This window comes from Ranitomeya variabilis, chromosome 7 (assembly GCF_051348905.1).
Source record: "Ranitomeya variabilis isolate aRanVar5 chromosome 7, aRanVar5.hap1, whole genome shotgun sequence".
In the NCBI taxonomy this organism is placed as follows: domain Eukaryota; kingdom Metazoa; phylum Chordata; class Amphibia; order Anura; family Dendrobatidae; genus Ranitomeya; species Ranitomeya variabilis.
Genome location: NC_135238.1, coordinates 207,634,822 through 207,651,878, shown reverse-complemented (window position 1 = coordinate 207,651,878; position 17,057 = coordinate 207,634,822). Strand labels below are relative to the sequence as shown.

Sequence of the window (17,057 nt, the reverse complement as noted above, 5' to 3'; positions counted from 1 at the left end):
AGTTGGACTCTTGTCCATGTTTGTTTTTGCATTTTTGTTCCAGTTCACAGCTGTAGTTTCGTTACTGTGTCTGGAAAGCTCTTGTGAACAGGAATTGCCACTCTGGTGTTATGAGTTAATGCCAGAGTTTTAAAGTAATTTCTGGATGGTGTTTTGATAGGGTTTTCAGCTGACCATGAAAGTGCCCTTTCTGTCTTCTGCTATGTAGTAAGTGGACCTCAAATTTGCTAAACCTATTTTCATACTACGTTTGTTATTTCATCTTGATTCACCGCCAATACATGTGGGGGGCCTCTGTCTCCTTTCGGGGTATTTCTCTAGAGGTGAGCTAGGACTAATATTTCCCTCTGCTAGCATTATTTAGTCCTCCGGCTGGTGCTGGGCATCTAGAATCAACGTAGGCATGCTACCCGGCCACTGCTAGTTGTGTGTTAGGTTTAGTTCATGGTCAGCTCAGTTCCCATCTTCCAAGAGCTAGTTCCTATATATGCTGATGCTATGTTCTCTTGCCATTGAGATCATGACAGTGTATTATCTTGTTATTGTAACATCACTGTGTTCATTATCTTGTTATTGTGACATCACTGTGTGCATTATCTTTTACTGTGACATCACCATGAGTGTCATCCTCTTATTGTGACATTACTATGTGCATTATCCTTCTATTGTGACATCACTGTGTGCATTATCTTTTACTGTGACATCACCATGAGTGTCATCCTCTTATTGTGACATTACTATGTGCATTAACCTTTTATTGTGACATCACTGTGTGCATTATCTTTTACTGTGACATCACCATGAGTGTCATCCTCTTATTGTGACATTACTATGTGCATTATCCTTTTATTGTGACATCACTGTGTGCATTATCTTTTACTGTGACATCACCATGAGTGTCATCCTCTTATTGTGACATTAATATGTGCATTATCCTTTTATTGTGACATCACTGTGTGCATTATCTTTTACTGTGACATCACCATGAGTGTCATCCTCTTATTGCGACATCACTATGTGCGCTATCATGTTATTTTGACATCACTGTGTGCATTATCCTTGTGCATAAGGGAAAGACACATGACCCAGAGGGTAAAAGAGCTGTATGTCTGCTCTCTACCTTTTGAAAGGTTGAACTTTATGGACCTAGGTCTTTTTTCAACCTATGTAACTATGTAACACGGGTGGGGAACAAGCCATTCTATGCTTCCACTATCAATGTGGACACAGAAATGATGGTCTGTGGTGGATGTTGTTTCTTGGAGTGACGCTCAGGTTAGGGAAATGGATAGAAAAATATTAATGGTGCACTGTTTAGCAAACCCTGGCCCCCATATATTATAACGATAAGTCCCTTAAACGTGTATACTTCTTTTTTGAGTGCCAAAATGTGGTTAAGAGATGATACAGATTTTTTGTTTTTAACAATTTGCACTGAAAACCGCTTTACCATTTGGCGTCAGCGTACAGTCTATAAAAACTCCACTATGCAGTCATTTGTTGGACATGGACAGACTAAACCACATGATAAAAATATATATTGCATTTCACAAAAAAATACATTAAAAATCGTTTCCCTTTAAACATGCCAGCGCACAGCGTTCCAGCCCGCCCGTGAACAGAAGCCTCTCTGTATGTCTTACATTACAGAGCACGCGTAACATTAATACACCGGCTTTTACGGAGAATATTTTAGGAACCTGATGAGTGCTGCAACTCAGGAGATTCCTGAAAATAAGCGTGCAGCAGCGAGGCTGTTCCCCGGGGACCTTATTACACTGTGCAGCCATTATTTAGAATACCTGTGCTATAACTGAGGAAAATATCCACAACTTGGATTAAAGTTTCCAGTCTTGGGACCAGTTCCATTCGCCCTCTGCTGATGAATGAGCCTCGCACCGAGACAGAAACTATCACATTGCCTACGTGCAGAGGCTCACGACGTAGGGAGCAAACACTGAATGCTGCTCTCCAAATCACGGCACAAGGTCGTACGTACGTAGGTCCCGAGAATAAAGTACCGAAACATAAAAGTACAGCACAGCGTACTGGCGCCGTTACAGCCATACCTGCGCCTGGTCTACGGGGACCCGCGAGACATTGGTGTGACTCATCATCCCTGCAACCAATCAGCAGCCACTATTGGCCTGCTGTAGCCTCACTTTTTCTATTTAGCGGCCACTGATTGGCTGCAGGGCTCACATGGCATAAGAATGTCACCAGAGCCCCGGGAGACAGGCGCAGACATGGCTGGAACAGCGCCGGTATGAGAAGTTAGTATATGTTATTTTTATTTTGAAAATTTAATTTTTCTAAATATAAATGTGTTTGTTTTTTTTAATAAAGTTATTATTGCACTACTAATTCCTGAAATACGTATTTTTATTTTCAGCTGTACAAGAATTTGTTTGTTTTTTGCAGATGCATTTTAGTTTTTATTGATACTAATTTGTGGGGTAGATATTATTTATTGACTCATTTTTATATTATTTGCCTTTTAGTTTAGGTATTGTGTATACCCAGCGGGTGTTCATATATTTACTGCTGTTTTCTAATATCTGCACCATGTGAGCGCAGTTCACACAGCGTTTTCAGTGTAGATCGGTAGCCCTCCCTTTATCATTGCAAGCCTGTGATAATCACACAAGGAAAGGGGCTTCAGGCCCACAGGGAAGACGCCGTGTGACCGGCTAGTGTGAACTGCGCTCATGTGGTGCAGAAGAGGACCGGAAAGACAAAGATATTAGGAGAAGATCGTGACTAGTAATTATATGAATAGATTTTTTTCTATAGACCATACTTTTTTGTACATGGACTAATTGATCAAAATTTTGGTGGGAGTGCTAGTGATGAGCGCAAGTACTCGTTACTTGAGTTTGCCCAGGGTGCTTGGGTATGCACCGAGTCCCGCGAGTGCTCGAGAGGCATGTTCGAGTCCCGGCGGCCACATGTTTTGCAGCTGTTAGACAGTTACAAAACACTTGGGGAATAGCAGTGTACGGCAGGCCATCCCCGCATGCTTTGTGGCCATCTAATAGGTGCAAGATAGGCGGATGCGGGAACCCTATCATGACACTCGAGCACCCGCGATACTCTGTACATTCCCGAGCATCCTAGGCAAACTCGAGTAACGGGGACTTGCGTTCATCACTACAGAGTGCTTCTTTAAGAAAAACTATAGATATATGGAATTGCACCTTTTTTTTAAATACTATATCATATATAATTAGGCCACGTTCACACGTTCAGTATTTGGTCAGTGTTTTACATCAGTATTTGTAAGCCGAAACCAGGAGTGGATGATAAATACAGAAGTGGTGCATATGTTTCTGTTATACTTTTCCTTTGATTGTTCCACACCTGATTTTGTGTTACAAATACTGATGTAAAATACTGACCAAATACTGAACGTGTGAACGTGGCCTCATAGGGAGTCTGTCAGCACCAAAATGGCAACTAAACTGCTTAAATATTCACATCGAGACCCTATTTAGATCATACTCACCATGTGTAGTTTAACTTAATATTTTATTAAAAATCAACTTTTATTTAATATGCAAATGAAGGACCTGTTGAAGCGCAGGGAGGCGTGAAACGATCGTCGTCCGTTACAGGTCCTATTTATCCTGTAACCCTGTTTTAATTTTTCGTGTAATAAAGGAGTTTTTAAGGGACGGTGAGCGCCACCTTTCCCTTCTTACGTTGATGTTGATATATTTGGCCGATACACCGATGCAGCAATCAGGATCCATGTTGTTTAGTGTTTTTTTCTGTGTTTTGGATTAACGGGATACTATGGCGGACATATAGTGCCAGACTTCCTCACCTAGATAACTTATAGTGATTGACATGTTTCTGAAGCTGAGAGCAGATGCTGCGTCACATCATTTCTCATGGTTATTTTTACCGAAAATGAACGCCGTTAAAATAAAACTGAAAAAAATATATATATATAATGGTGGAATTGTGTCTTTTTTTGCAGCTATTTCACCAAATTTGATTTTTGTTATCCAATACATTAATGTAACATGAATGATAGAGTTCAAAACTACAACTGCTCCTGCAAAAAAAAAAAACACAAATATTGGCTGCAGTGGGTAGGGGTTAAACAAGGAGCCATTCAGCTCTACTGGCCACCAAACCCTGCCACCTGGTCCACTGGTCGGTCAGAATTTGATTACCAAAATACAATATGTGACAAATAGCTGGGAGGTGATCAAACCGCCGGTGTAGGAAGAGGAACACAAGAGGGTGGTTATTGGGTGCCACTAGAACAGATTACCGCCTAGTGATAAATCAGTCGGCGGCGTCTGACAGCAGAGGCAGATGATGTTGGAGCGAGATCAGGTAAGTATGTTACACTCATCGATAGATAGATGTTTTTTTATACAGTAAAGGGGTAGATAACATTTAAGACACATAAAACTTCCTACTAAAAATGCAAAATGGTTACATAATAGTTCAAGGTCAGTTGAAGGTGACAGCTCCAGACTTGTGTGCGCTAGCCCGGATCCCCGGAGGAGCAATAAAATCAACATCAATAGTTTCCTTTCCACAGATACAGGAATCAGACAAAGTACGCAGCGCATTCGCCTCTTCAAGGGAACACACAGCAGTTAACACCATTCGGGAAAGGTGCTCAGGTTTTTATAGATACAAATTAAAAGAAATCTGCATATGGGAAAGCACTTGGATGAAACGCTCCGTGACAATGACGGTAATGAGCTCTGAGAGACGACACATGGCTGTGGGCAACAGCAAGCGTTAACCTACATTACACTCAGAGAGGGCTGAAAACCAGTTCACTTTCTTTCCAGCGGCTAAGAAGGAATGGATATTAAAGCTGGTGAAAATAATAACCGGGGTTTAATGATCAGCCTGTCAGGATGCTGCCGTGGGAGTAGGCATGATCCCTTTAACCGTTTACTACCATTTATTGCGCCAAGGTTCAGTGAAAGCCTTATGTTTGCTACATCCAAATTACAAAGACAGTATAATGCAAACAATGTGAAAAAAGGAATGAGCAATCACTAAAAGGACCTAGTGTATAAATGAGGTTTTCATGTTAAATGTATTTTTTAGAAAAGTTCGCGATCAGTATTAAAAAAATTATTTCAAATTGGCCACCGGGAAAATTCTTCTACTTGTTGTTTCAAGAAATTCACATGCACATTAGCAGCAATAGAGTGACGCAGAACTTATCTATTGCATTAAAGCATCTAATAAGCATGTGCAAACATCATTGTTAACAGAGAAGTTTGAGCACAGGTGTTACCTGTCCTGCTCCAGTGCCGGGCCTTGCTCCCTTTATACTAGTCTGCTCTAGGTTATTCTACTGACCCGACAAACCTCTCTGATGTCATTACCCAAGACTTTTAGCCAAAAGTTGCCTGAGTATTCAGCAAGTATAGCATCTTGTTACCTTTGCAATATTTAACCTCATCTTACTGCAAACTCTCTTCCGGCCAGGTGGACGATTATCCTTCCTGCAACTTCTGCCAGCTTTCCAGCAGCCAACTACCACTTCCTAGTTCCATCCACTGAATCCTAGTGCTTTAAAACTCTACTGAATCAAGTGACAAGTTACTAGCTCACCTCTGCTATTCCAGTGGTTCATCGTACCCCTGCTGCTAGGTACGTGATTGAATATATGTCTGTGCTGTTCCTGTGGTTAACTATTTTCCTGCTGCAAGATTGCACATATTTATCTGCCATTCCCGTATTTAACTGACTCTAAGCCGCATCTACTGTCTCCAACTTTGCTTCAATAAGAAACTTCTTTCACCAATTATTGCGGTATGATAAGCCAACAAAAGGTGATAACTACTACGTCTGTGGGGTTTTGGCCACCGAGACCCCCAGTGATCTCCAGAATAGTGGACTTTAGATAGATTGGCTGTAGAGCAGGTTCCCTTCCATTTCACTGTCAGAAATGATCTAGTAGTAGAGAACCTCTTGATAGCAAAGTACCCCTTTAACTACATTTCATGACCCCCAGATTATAAATAAGTGGTGAACTCGAAACCCATCAGATCAAGTTTATTCATTTTCTTCACTAACACATAACACATACTCTCGACTGTGACATGTGGATCTTTATGTTTGAGAAAACTAATAATCCAATCAGCCGTAGAAGATGATATTACAGTCTCTGCTGATGCAATAGTAACAACCTCAATAGTTATTACATTTCCAAAATCCGGACAGCGGCTGGAAACGCAATAGCTCATTACTTGAGGATAATGTTACAGACAACAGAGACAGCAACGGCTTTCGGAAATTAGAATGCTGGATTGTAGAATTCTAAGGATTCCAACTCCAAAACTTTATGAACAGATTTTCTTAAAAGAAAAAAAATGGAATATGTCGGAAACACTTATCTTTCTTTCCATAGACTTCATGGACCCCCCCAATTACTGAGAGAGAAATCCAAGCAGCAATAAAATATATTTTTGAGATATATAAACCTTGAAAAGATCCAGCACAATATGCTGATATTGCTACTAGCCTCATGACTACCTCTTTTGATGGACATCATTCGCCCGGACCAATGCAGGCTTTGTGCCTAGCAGAGAAGTCTGTGACAAAACAACAAAGGCTCGAAATATCGATTATAGATCTGGAATGAGACATTAACCACTTATATTACTGTCAACAGATGATAAGAAGGGCTCTGATTGGTTTCATTGGACTTTTATGGAGGAAGCTCGAATGTGTAAAGGCCTTTGGGGAAATATGATGAAATATCAGTAGATAAAATCTTTGCATTTAGGTCCATCAGCTTGTGTTCAGATAAATGGTGTGCTCTCTGATGCCTTCCAGATATATAATGGTACTCGACAGGCAGGTCCCCTTTTACTACTTATCTTTAGGTTATGTCGGGAATCTTTCCTACGTCGGACTAGATCTCAATTGGATCGCGGTGGTAGAAGCCTAAAAGAGCTTGTCCATGACTTTTTTTTTTACTATGGACCTAAAAACTAACAAGCACTACCTGCCTGTAGTGTCCGGCACCAACCTCTGCCAGCACAGAGTGGTCATTGGCCTCTCCTGCCGGCGATTCTGCTGCTTCCTTTGACATCACATAAACAGAGCACTGGCTCCTCTTATGCTCTGCTCTGTTGACGGGGCGTGACTGCCGATGTCATGCTGATTGACATGTGGCTCCCCGCTGCCTCACTGCTACCAAACAGCATGTTTCCGGCATTCTCAACCCTTTTGAGAGAGTAGCCTGGAAAAGTAAGAGCTGCTCTGTTGATTTGGAGCAGCAGAATCGCCGTCAGGAGTGGTCAATGATCGCTTTGTGCCAGCGCCGGATATAACAGACAGGCGGTTAGCAACTTTGCGCCTGTTACTTTTTAGGCTCATAGTAAAAAAAATATATATATAGTCCTTGATAAACCTTTTAAAGTATCACATATAAAGTAGCCACATGTGCTGATAATTTGCTACTAGTTCCAACTTGAAGCGAAAGTTTTACTCCTATCCATTACTTTCTAATTTCAAAATATATCAAAACCGGAGGCTCTGACCATTTCTTTCCCCTCCTCAACCAGGAATGTAGTTACTACATTTTTCTAATGATTCAGTTTCGGCATTTCATCGTAATTTTCTCCTTTACTGAAGACGTTACGAATACTTAGTATCAGACAGTCTACAGGTGTCTTTACTTGGATCGGGCAATGCGAGATATTTAAAATAAAAGTTCTGCTGTGCTACATATTCTGTATCTTTTTCAAACCTTGATAATTAAGTCGCCTTCCTCCTTTTTTAAATTTAATGTATATCTTCAAAATAATTTCATTTGGACGGGTAAACCAGCAGGGATCAGGCAAATAAGACTGTGCAAACCAAGGCTTGGGTTGTTAATAGTCTTCCAGATCGAAAACGTAGGAGGCAACACGTATGTCACGAGTGGTGGCCTGATGCCAACTCAAGAACTGGAACCATGGGTTCAAATAGAACAACATTTTTCAAAACCCATCCTTAGCCGCTCTGCCATTTAAGACCATATCCAACTAGGGGTCCTTCTATTTCTTGCCCTTTGGATCTTTTGTCGCAACAATATTTTACTCCTCAACGTTATCCACTCTTTCAAATTAAAGGAAAAACAGATTTTGCCTTTGGAGCTGACAATCCTGGGGTTGAGATCTTGGAAGTTTACACAAATCCATTTTGGAGAAAATGCACAATGGCCATACTCGGAGCAACGATCTGGGGTTAGAAAAACTAGTCACTTAAATATTTTTTTTTTCTTAGGTTCCCCCTAATGATCCCCAAACACATTAGACTATTGTTGGTTGCTTAATCCGACATCGACAGGTTCGGCAGATACTCTATAGCGCATAGGGCCACCGGCCGGCTGATTGATGGGCGAAATGTTGATCGGACATGTCTGCAGATTGGTTTTATCTCCCAGAGATAAGTCACCTGCAGAATTGGCGATTTTATCATGGAGAGCACAGTAAAGCATAGCAGAAGGCGCGATCCTGTGTATGGGAGAGACATCTGTCGGGAGAACGATCAGAAGAAGCTTTATATGGCCGGTGAAAGCCTCATTTCAAGAGAATAGTTCTACATTCAAAATGGTCTATAAGGGTGCCGGGCTTTTTCGGCATAATCTCTCGTCATCCTAAAAGCTCCCGGTAGACCCCCAGAACAGCCCCATGCTTTGATCTTCTTGCAGTGGGAGACCAATCTTGACATATCTATCACATTATTCCAGAGACAGAAGACTCTATGACTTGTATATAAATCTAAAAATAAGCCACTTATAAAATACTTACATAGTATAGAGTGCCCACCCGCTGACACATACTACCCATTTATAATGTATGGCGCCCATAGGCTGCTTTAGGTCCATGTTGTACCTCTATGTGCCCCAGATAAACACATTTTTTCTGATGGTTCACAGAGGGAATATGGCGCCTCTATGAAAGACTCAAAGTGAAGATCTGCAGTGTATGTGACCTCAAGGTCCACAGAAGATCCGAATATTGCTCCGCCAAATGGGCACCCAACCATGTTTAATATGTGTAGGCTACCTACTTGGAGGGGGATACCTTACCTTTCTTCCTCTCTGAGAAATATTTGGTGTTCCGGTGAGTAGTTTTTCTATGAGATATTCCCTGTTCTGTAAAATTAAACCGAAAAAAAAAGTTTTAGTTCTGGTGACACAATATAATTCTGTAATTGCACCACTCTCACAATAACACGATATAACGGGAAATGTACCTTAGCCTTTTGAAAGAATTTACATTTTAGAAGTTCAGCTGCCGTGGGCCTAAAAAAAGTGAACAACAACAAATGAATCAGTAGCAAAATAATTATTTTATTATAAGAAAATAATGTAAAAAAAAAAAGTGAAACAAATGATAATGTCAAGGCTTTAGAGCCCCTTCGTCACCAGAGGGTCAGATTCTAAGACCTAAGATCCAACAGAACGATCAATTCAATTCCTATCATCCATGATTGTATCTTGTATCTCGTATCTTGTAGCCATAAAAATCGTGTGAAGACCTTTCACTGGATTTTTTACATTTATACTGAGTACTTTCTCCAATTGCCGCTGCCCCACTCATTCTAAAAGTTTTTCTTTTTCTTCTGTGCCGATCCAATCCAAATTTATGCTCCAAGAGATAATAGTGCAACTTTTTCCTTCAACCAACTGGGCGTGTACAACAGAACTTCTATGTGGGTGTGGCCATATTTTGATTGGCTAGCGTTAGAAGACAAAAAGCCAACGCCCACAGAAATTCTGGGTGATACACGCCCAGTTGGTTGTAGGGAAAATTAGCATCTTTGTTACCGGAGGGCATTACATTGGGGGCTCAGTTGTATCAGTGGAGCATCGAAAATTGGAGGAGGTACTCTGATTATATAAATCCAGTGAAGGGTCCTTGTGGCTCCCATTCCAATGCTGTCGCTTCTCCCTAGTCTCCACTTGGTCCAATCTTGACACCCAAGACGTGGGAGGAACAGATGTTCTGTAGTTACAATGATAATTGGCTAAGGGTGCTTTCACATTGCATTCCAGCACCCGTTCGGGCCAAGTTCCGTAAGTAAGTACATCCGGCGAGTGGCCGCAGCCGCCAGCACCCATGACAGCTGATCGGCGGGGGTGCTGAGTGCCGGACCCCGGCCTATCCAAAGGATGTAAAGGTAGTGGACAACCTCTTTAAGTCATTGATCAGCACTCGTTACGGGCAGAGGTTTGCCCATGTGTATGTGGCTTTAGTCACTTACCTCTTTGATGGGTCTTTCTGGAGGCAGAGTGAAATTAATTTCCTAAAAGATTTCCCGTATTTCCTCATCATCTCCTTATCTTCCACTCCAGTTTCTAATGTTGGCGGGTCATTTTGCAAGGTTAACATTAGGACCTAAAGAATACAGAACGTTTTTATAGGAATGAAGCAATGCAGATGGAGGGGTTTTTTTTTAAGCTAAATAGTCACTATATGGCTCAAAACAAACTGTAGATATCACTAAATAGACCTGAAGAGACTAGTATACTTACGCTGAAAATGCACAATGGTTGCATAGTTCTCTCTGAAAGTTGTGAACCTGGAAATTACAATAAGCGTTTTAAGAGTCCAGCTAAAGCTATTCTCATGAAATGCTCATTATAATATCAGGTAGGTCGTTACTGTCCTGTTTTGGTTTGGGTCTGCAGTGCACATATTCTTTTCCAGGCAGCCGGCTCTCACTGCTCTTGCGCAGTGCTGGAATATTCTGTAACCCGGCACACAGGTTTTTTTTTGTTTTTTTTAAGACTGGCTCAGGTGGCTGTTCATCACTTGAGTATTCAGGCAGCACGTACACATTGCAGCCATTTGCTGACACCCTGGTTAGCCACAAGACAAAAACAGCTCTGAAGAATCAAGGGATCATCTGGCATGTCCATATCTGCTGTTCCTCTCTGTTCCACATGCTATTGAGCATTACCAGTTCCACTGTTCCTTGTGCCATCATACATGTCCAGCTCCTCTGTCCCTGCTGTTTCATGTGCCTTTCCTATTCCACCACATCTATGTCTCTTTTTGCACTGCTCACCCTGACCTATAGCTTTGCGAATCCATCTCAGCGGGTTAACCATAAAACAGGGAAAGTTTCAAAAAGGATTATAAAACCATTTTGACATGGATTCTCAAAATAAGTTCACTAGCCTCATCAGGTATACATGATCTATTTAATAGTTAATGCATTTTTAAGATTATCTCAGCACAGGAACATTTTTTTTAAACACATCCAATTGTAGAATGTATTATTATTCCAGGATCTTTTACTTAAAAGTGTTTAAAATGCATTTATTTATTAATTTTGTGGTATATTCCTAAAAGCTACATTGCTTCTAGTTATTGTGACTGCTGTACAGCCACCTGGTTTGGGAGAAGGTGGTCAACACTTGTATTAGTAGCGTGTGTGTTAAATCACTGGCTCGGCCCTGTGGCCCGTAATAACTCTTATTGGTCGTTATAAGCATAGAACTTCACCTTCATTGGTGGATACTTGTGATAAGGCGCTGAACCTGTGGCCAGTTCAATCGCGGTAATTCCAAAACTCCATATATCAGCTTTGAAGTCATAACCTCGAACCTAAAGGATTGAAAAATCGAGAGGCTCATTAGTGACAAAAAAAGGTCTCAGGTCACTGCCAATCCAATATTTCTCTGTTACATAATGCTTTTACATGATTTTTATATGGGTATATAATGGGGTTAGTCATAGTGCAAGTAGTAATCGCATCTGTTCAATAATGTATCCAGCCCAAAGCAATTTACTGAAAAGGAAGTTTCATCACCTTTTGCTTAGAAAATAGTGATATTTTAATGATATCTGTAGAAGGGCTCATTCCAACGCTTTTCACATGTGAGTTCTATCTGTGTTTTTCGCGGATATAACTCGTACCTAGTATGATACCATAATCATACATTGTAGCTCATGACTATTGGATTTACTATGTGTCACCCACTGGCCGGCTGCGGTATATTCTTTTATACCATATACAAATTATAATACTACATGAACTGTCCTATAGATACCTACTCTCAAGGAAGTTGAGCATTTTCGCATGCTGGCTGTATAAGACAGCCAACACCGAATGCACGTGGATTTGCCCCAGTCCACTCCATTGACCTGCACATGACATGTATGGTGGATATCGGGAAAGGGTTAATTTATACAACCATCACTTTTCAACTATCATAATTATACTCTGCAGCGAATACCTTTCAATCATAAGTGTTTCTTGCAAATTACCAAAAATGGGGCTGATTTTACTACATTTACTGTTTGTATTTTCCTAAAAAAACCACTATAGGTCCTTTTGCCCAGCCTCTGGAAAAAAAAAATATTATTGGCCCCAAGGACAGGGCTTACAGGACCAAGAACCCCCACTAGTAGAGGATGACAATATCACATTGAGCGGGCTGAGCTGCGGTAAGGGAGGAGCCTTTTGTGTTCCATCCTATTGTACCAACGCGTTTTGGCTCCTTGCCGGCATCTTTCACAAAGTAAATAGTTGTTAGGCTTTTTTTTTTACGTTGAGAAAGTTTAACCCTCCAATGGGCTTAATGACTGTGGATCTTTAACACTCGGGCTCATACCTGTTCCATTACTTCTGGAGCCATCCAGCAAGGGGTACCAACAAATGTTTTCCTGACTTTATTCCTTGTCATGTCGCCACCCGTGGCTAAAAATGAACTAACACCAAAATCTGAAAATAAGAAAAGGCAAAAAAAAATGTAAAAAGAAAATGCGGCAAAATTTCACTCAAGTTCAGAAGTCTAACTTTTGACATTTTTAAGCACAACCACACCTATTCTATAACCCTTTATATGAGACCACGCTAGTTTTTCAAGTTTTCATAATAGTACGATATGGAGACTACTACAAAAAAAAGTTTAACGCTCCAGTCAATAAATGAAAAACTCAAAACGTGGTGGCACTCACCAATGATAGATTATTCTCTTTATTTCAGTCTCCATAAAAATGTGCATCATGAAACCAATGCGGCGCCCTTTAGGTCATGGACCTTTCACGCCTACCGGTGCCGATGGTTTGCAATATAGACACTTTGAAATAATGTGAAGAATCTATGATCGGTGAGTGACACCACTTTCTTTGTTTTTCATCTATCGAATAGATCTACATCTTTGGTGCTGATAAAAGGGAAGGGGCAACCTTTTTCCCCTCAACTGTAGCATTTTAATTGCTGGGGCTGATTTTTTTGTTTTGTTTTGTTTCTTTTAGTCTGGATCCTGAAATAAGTTTCTAGGGCTTTCCAGTGTAGTTCCTTTTTAAAATACCGGTACTATAAAAGAAAAATAAATAAATAAAATATCCATGTGATAAATTCAGATTTTGCAATGATTTTTACTGCAATATGAACAGAGAAATCTACAGTAAAAATCTGCAACAAAACAGGAAAATTCACAGCAGGTCTTTAGATCTACAGCAGAAAAATACATTATATGGTTTTAAAACCCCATCTACAAGTACTAAAAAAGATCAGTCACCAGATTTCACAATGTGAACTGCATGCATTATTAGATAGAACTCCTACACCTGATGAGGCAAGTGTATTTACTTTGCAAATCCATATTAGAATGGCTGTATAATGCTTTTTTTTTTTACTGTTTGAACTTAATCTCTGCCCATCAAGCCTGTTTGACATCTCCTCAGTGTCCCTCCTCCCTGCTGAGATCTCCCACTGCTCAGTACAAGCTGCAGCTGTCAGTCAGGCTAGGTGCTCGGAGACTAAATACACTTGTACTCCTGAGCCATTTCATTCTATAGCCGGACTCGTAAAATGCTCAACTTAATATCGGCATCATACAGCCATTCTGACATTGACTTTCAAGGTAAGTGCACCAGCCTCATCAGGTCTAACCGATCTTTTTAATAAGTTAAGCAGTTTGTGTTGTAAAATCTGGTGACAGATGCACTAATTTCTCATGTTTTAATGCTAACATTTGAACAAACACACTCCATTTTTTCCATTTTATTTAAGATATTCACCATGGGATTGCATATAGTGTTTATACCTAGGGGACATTATTTTTATGTAGTGATATATGAGCAGTTCCTGGCTTTGACTTATTGTGACTTTGCCCCAGCTTAGAGCACGTTGGCCCCACATTACAAGAAGAAAAAATATGTACAAGCTCCGAAATATTTTCTATGCCTGGTTCTAGAGGGAAAACAGCTACAGTTAATAAAAAATAAACCCCTGAAGCCTATTTGCGCAGAAAAGAAAACCTAATGAAGCTGGTACAGACTCCTGTTCAGTAATCACAGATCTGACATTCTTTAATTATGCTGATTTGTAGAATACTAAAGGCCATTTTTGCCTATTATGTTGTTTTTCTTTCCTTCTTTACCTCCAGATTAACTTTCACGGAAGAATTAAATTACTTGGAATCTCCTAATCAGTTTTCCGAGATACAGTCTGGAGAATTGAATTCTTGCGACTTTCCCTCTATACATTTTTGTATTTTCTATGAAAGCAGAAAAAGGTAATTCTAGCTTTCGATTACCCCAATTTTCTGCCAGCACTCGTAAATCACATTTATCATAGATGGTATTACTCGTAGTCTCTCACTGCAGTACCAGCTTTAATAAAAATAACATCTAGAAAGATGGGAAAATAATATGGCTTCCAGCTGAATGTGACACTTCTGGGATTGTGTCCCTCTCGAAAGTTATGAATCTTTACGAGGCTTATACGATAATTTACTCATTGATATCTTTGCTTACTGTGCTGTAATTTGTATAATTATTTTCTAATTTTTTTTAAACACCCCCATCATTTGATATGAGGCTCAATGATCCTATGTTATAGAACCTGGTGTCAAGGGAACCTGGAAACAGTTAGTCTCCTAAACCACTTCCATAAAGAAGTCCATATTAAACTGTCTGCCCAATGGCTGGGACAAGTATGTACTTGTTGAATGACATGAAATCCCATTTTTTGGGGAACAGTAAGTTGGCTAAAATGAAACTTCTGGTTAAAGGAATTCTCCAGGACTGTCCTAGTGATGACCAAACTATAAGAAAGCAGATCAGTGGGGGTCTAATTCACTTCAATAGGAGATGATCTGCAGTACCCAGGAATGGCTACTACACAGTAAATGTACAGTACATTTATTACATCCGGCCACCTGATCTTAGGCACGTCGGGCAAGATCACCACCGATCTGATGGTAATGAATACAGAAGAGCTATAAAATCCATTTAACCCTTCCTAAACTAGTAAACCCTTATCATGCTAGACCACCAGAAAAGTAAAATTTTTCCCTGACTGATCTTGATCACTTAACAACCCCTTGGAATATTACCAATAACTAGAGATGGGCAGAGCGATTCGCGGGACTCTGGTCCATCAGTCAGGTCAGTGGTCTCTGGCCGTTGGATGGGAAGCTCGCGAATCTCTCATCTTCTGGGATCCTCTGCATTGCTCTTGACTAGCCGGTGTGAATAAAAGTGATCTTTGTGGTGTGACGCTCAGATGAAGTTGCCGCAGCCAATAAAAACTGTACTGGAAATCGGAGAAGGTAAGATGTGCAGAGCTTCTGTCCAGCAGTAACAGGGCACCGACTTGTTCGATGTACCAGAGTATCAAGACTCGATTCGCCCAACTCTACCAACAACCCAATCATCACCCTAGACCAGGGAGAGTAGAGTAATTCCCTAACAAACCTAGACCACCAACATCAAACACCATATAGACAACTGTCTAACTATAGACCACCAGGAATATTGTAAAATAATCACTACCCCATGACCAGTATTAAAAATAATAACACCTTAACAACTAAGAACCACCACCATTCGAGGGAATGAGGACATAACCGCATGTTTGTCGGCATGCACATGGATTGACTGCAGAATTTTCTCTCAAACCTGGATAACCCCATTAAGCCAATCTTAACCAAAAGGAATATTGTCATATACCCTTAATCCACCTTAGACCACTGTGAACTTTTAGGATTAACCGTGAAGCCACGCGCCAACGATAATCTATTGATCCAATGTAAGCAGCAGTACCAATGTGTCCACCCATAACTTTTCATTAATTAGGTTAAGGACTCAAATTTTGCACACAACAATATCGCAATGTCATGTCACAACCACTGTGTGGCGACACTGAGAAATATATAGCATAGACTTCTCATGACAGAGTATCAAAAAAATCATATTTTTTTATTATTTTTTTTTTTAAAGCTGGTCATCTCGTACTACAAGTCTTAATAATTGAGCCGAGAGCAAAGGTAAAGAAAAACAACTGTAGGTGAAACTCTTGTAACATACAGATTAAAAAGGAGGTGATGGACTTACCCCCTAGAAAATTGGAAAAGGCATAGCATACATGATAAAAAAAAAAATAGAAGAAAATATATTCACTGCCTATAACCACCCACCCCTTTCTCCAGCATAGGCTGCTCTTATGGTCTCCGTCTAGAAAGAAAACATTGATTTCCTGTTCTTCATGCACTTGACCTTTGTGACCTGTGATTGACAGCAGCGTTCAGTTGACTGGAAAGGGACAATAGTTAAATTACAACCAATGAATTCCAGTTCTGACTGCTGCAGCCAATCAGAGACTCCAGTGATTAAATTACTCAAGAACAGGAAATCATCCCTTCCGGTCACGGCTTAAACCACCGAAGCGGCCATCGCTTGAGTGACAAATTTTGGAGCCTTTTTTTTTAAATATTTTATCACATGTCCTGCTTTTTTTCAAAATTGATTAGTTAAATTCAGAAATCCCCTTTATCTGTGATTGAATTCACCTGCTATCTGTATTGACCCATCTTCTCCCAAAAGGATATTTCCAGCCTTTAGGTCCCTGAGGAAAAAAAAATTAAAATTAATATTATTCTTCAATTCTCTCCACCATCTCATTATAAAAGACCCCAAAAATAATATTTTTATTTTTTTTATGTCTGCAAATTGGAAAGGAAATTAGATCAGGAAGCGTGGTCAGTTTTTTAATCTGCATCACAATATTTATTTTCTATGAATTACAAGAGGTCAATGAGAATGAAATATAATCGC

At 40.2% G+C, this 17,057-nt stretch overlaps 1 protein-coding gene and 1 long non-coding RNA gene across 5 annotated transcripts in view; one reads left to right on the top strand and one right to left on the bottom strand.

Moving 5' to 3' along the window:
* Positions 1 to 14,280, top strand: part of LOC143784490 (uncharacterized) — a 28,450-nt gene extending 14,170 nt beyond the window's left edge. For both annotated transcript variants that reach the window (XR_013217794.1, XR_013217793.1), the window contains 4 exons: positions 5,470 to 5,634; positions 8,915 to 9,101; positions 10,037 to 10,161; positions 14,117 to 14,280. This is a non-coding gene — a long non-coding RNA (uncharacterized LOC143784490). The remainder of the gene's footprint in view (positions 1 to 5,469; positions 5,635 to 8,914; positions 9,102 to 10,036; positions 10,162 to 14,116) is intronic.
* STK39 (serine/threonine kinase 39) overlaps positions 1 to 17,057 on the bottom strand; it is a 310,745-nt gene that overhangs the window by 205,910 nt on the left and 87,778 nt on the right. For all 3 annotated transcript variants that reach the window (XM_077272788.1, XM_077272787.1, XM_077272789.1), the window contains exons 5-10: positions 16,793 to 16,848; positions 12,605 to 12,714; positions 11,493 to 11,594; positions 10,246 to 10,379; positions 9,235 to 9,283; positions 9,068 to 9,133 (exon numbers count right to left, since the gene is read on the bottom strand). In XM_077272788.1, coding sequence (XP_077128903.1) covers positions 9,068 to 9,133; positions 9,235 to 9,283; positions 10,246 to 10,379; positions 11,493 to 11,594; positions 12,605 to 12,714; positions 16,793 to 16,848 — 517 coding nt within the window. The remainder of the gene's footprint in view (positions 1 to 9,067; positions 9,134 to 9,234; positions 9,284 to 10,245; positions 10,380 to 11,492; positions 11,595 to 12,604; positions 12,715 to 16,792; positions 16,849 to 17,057) is intronic.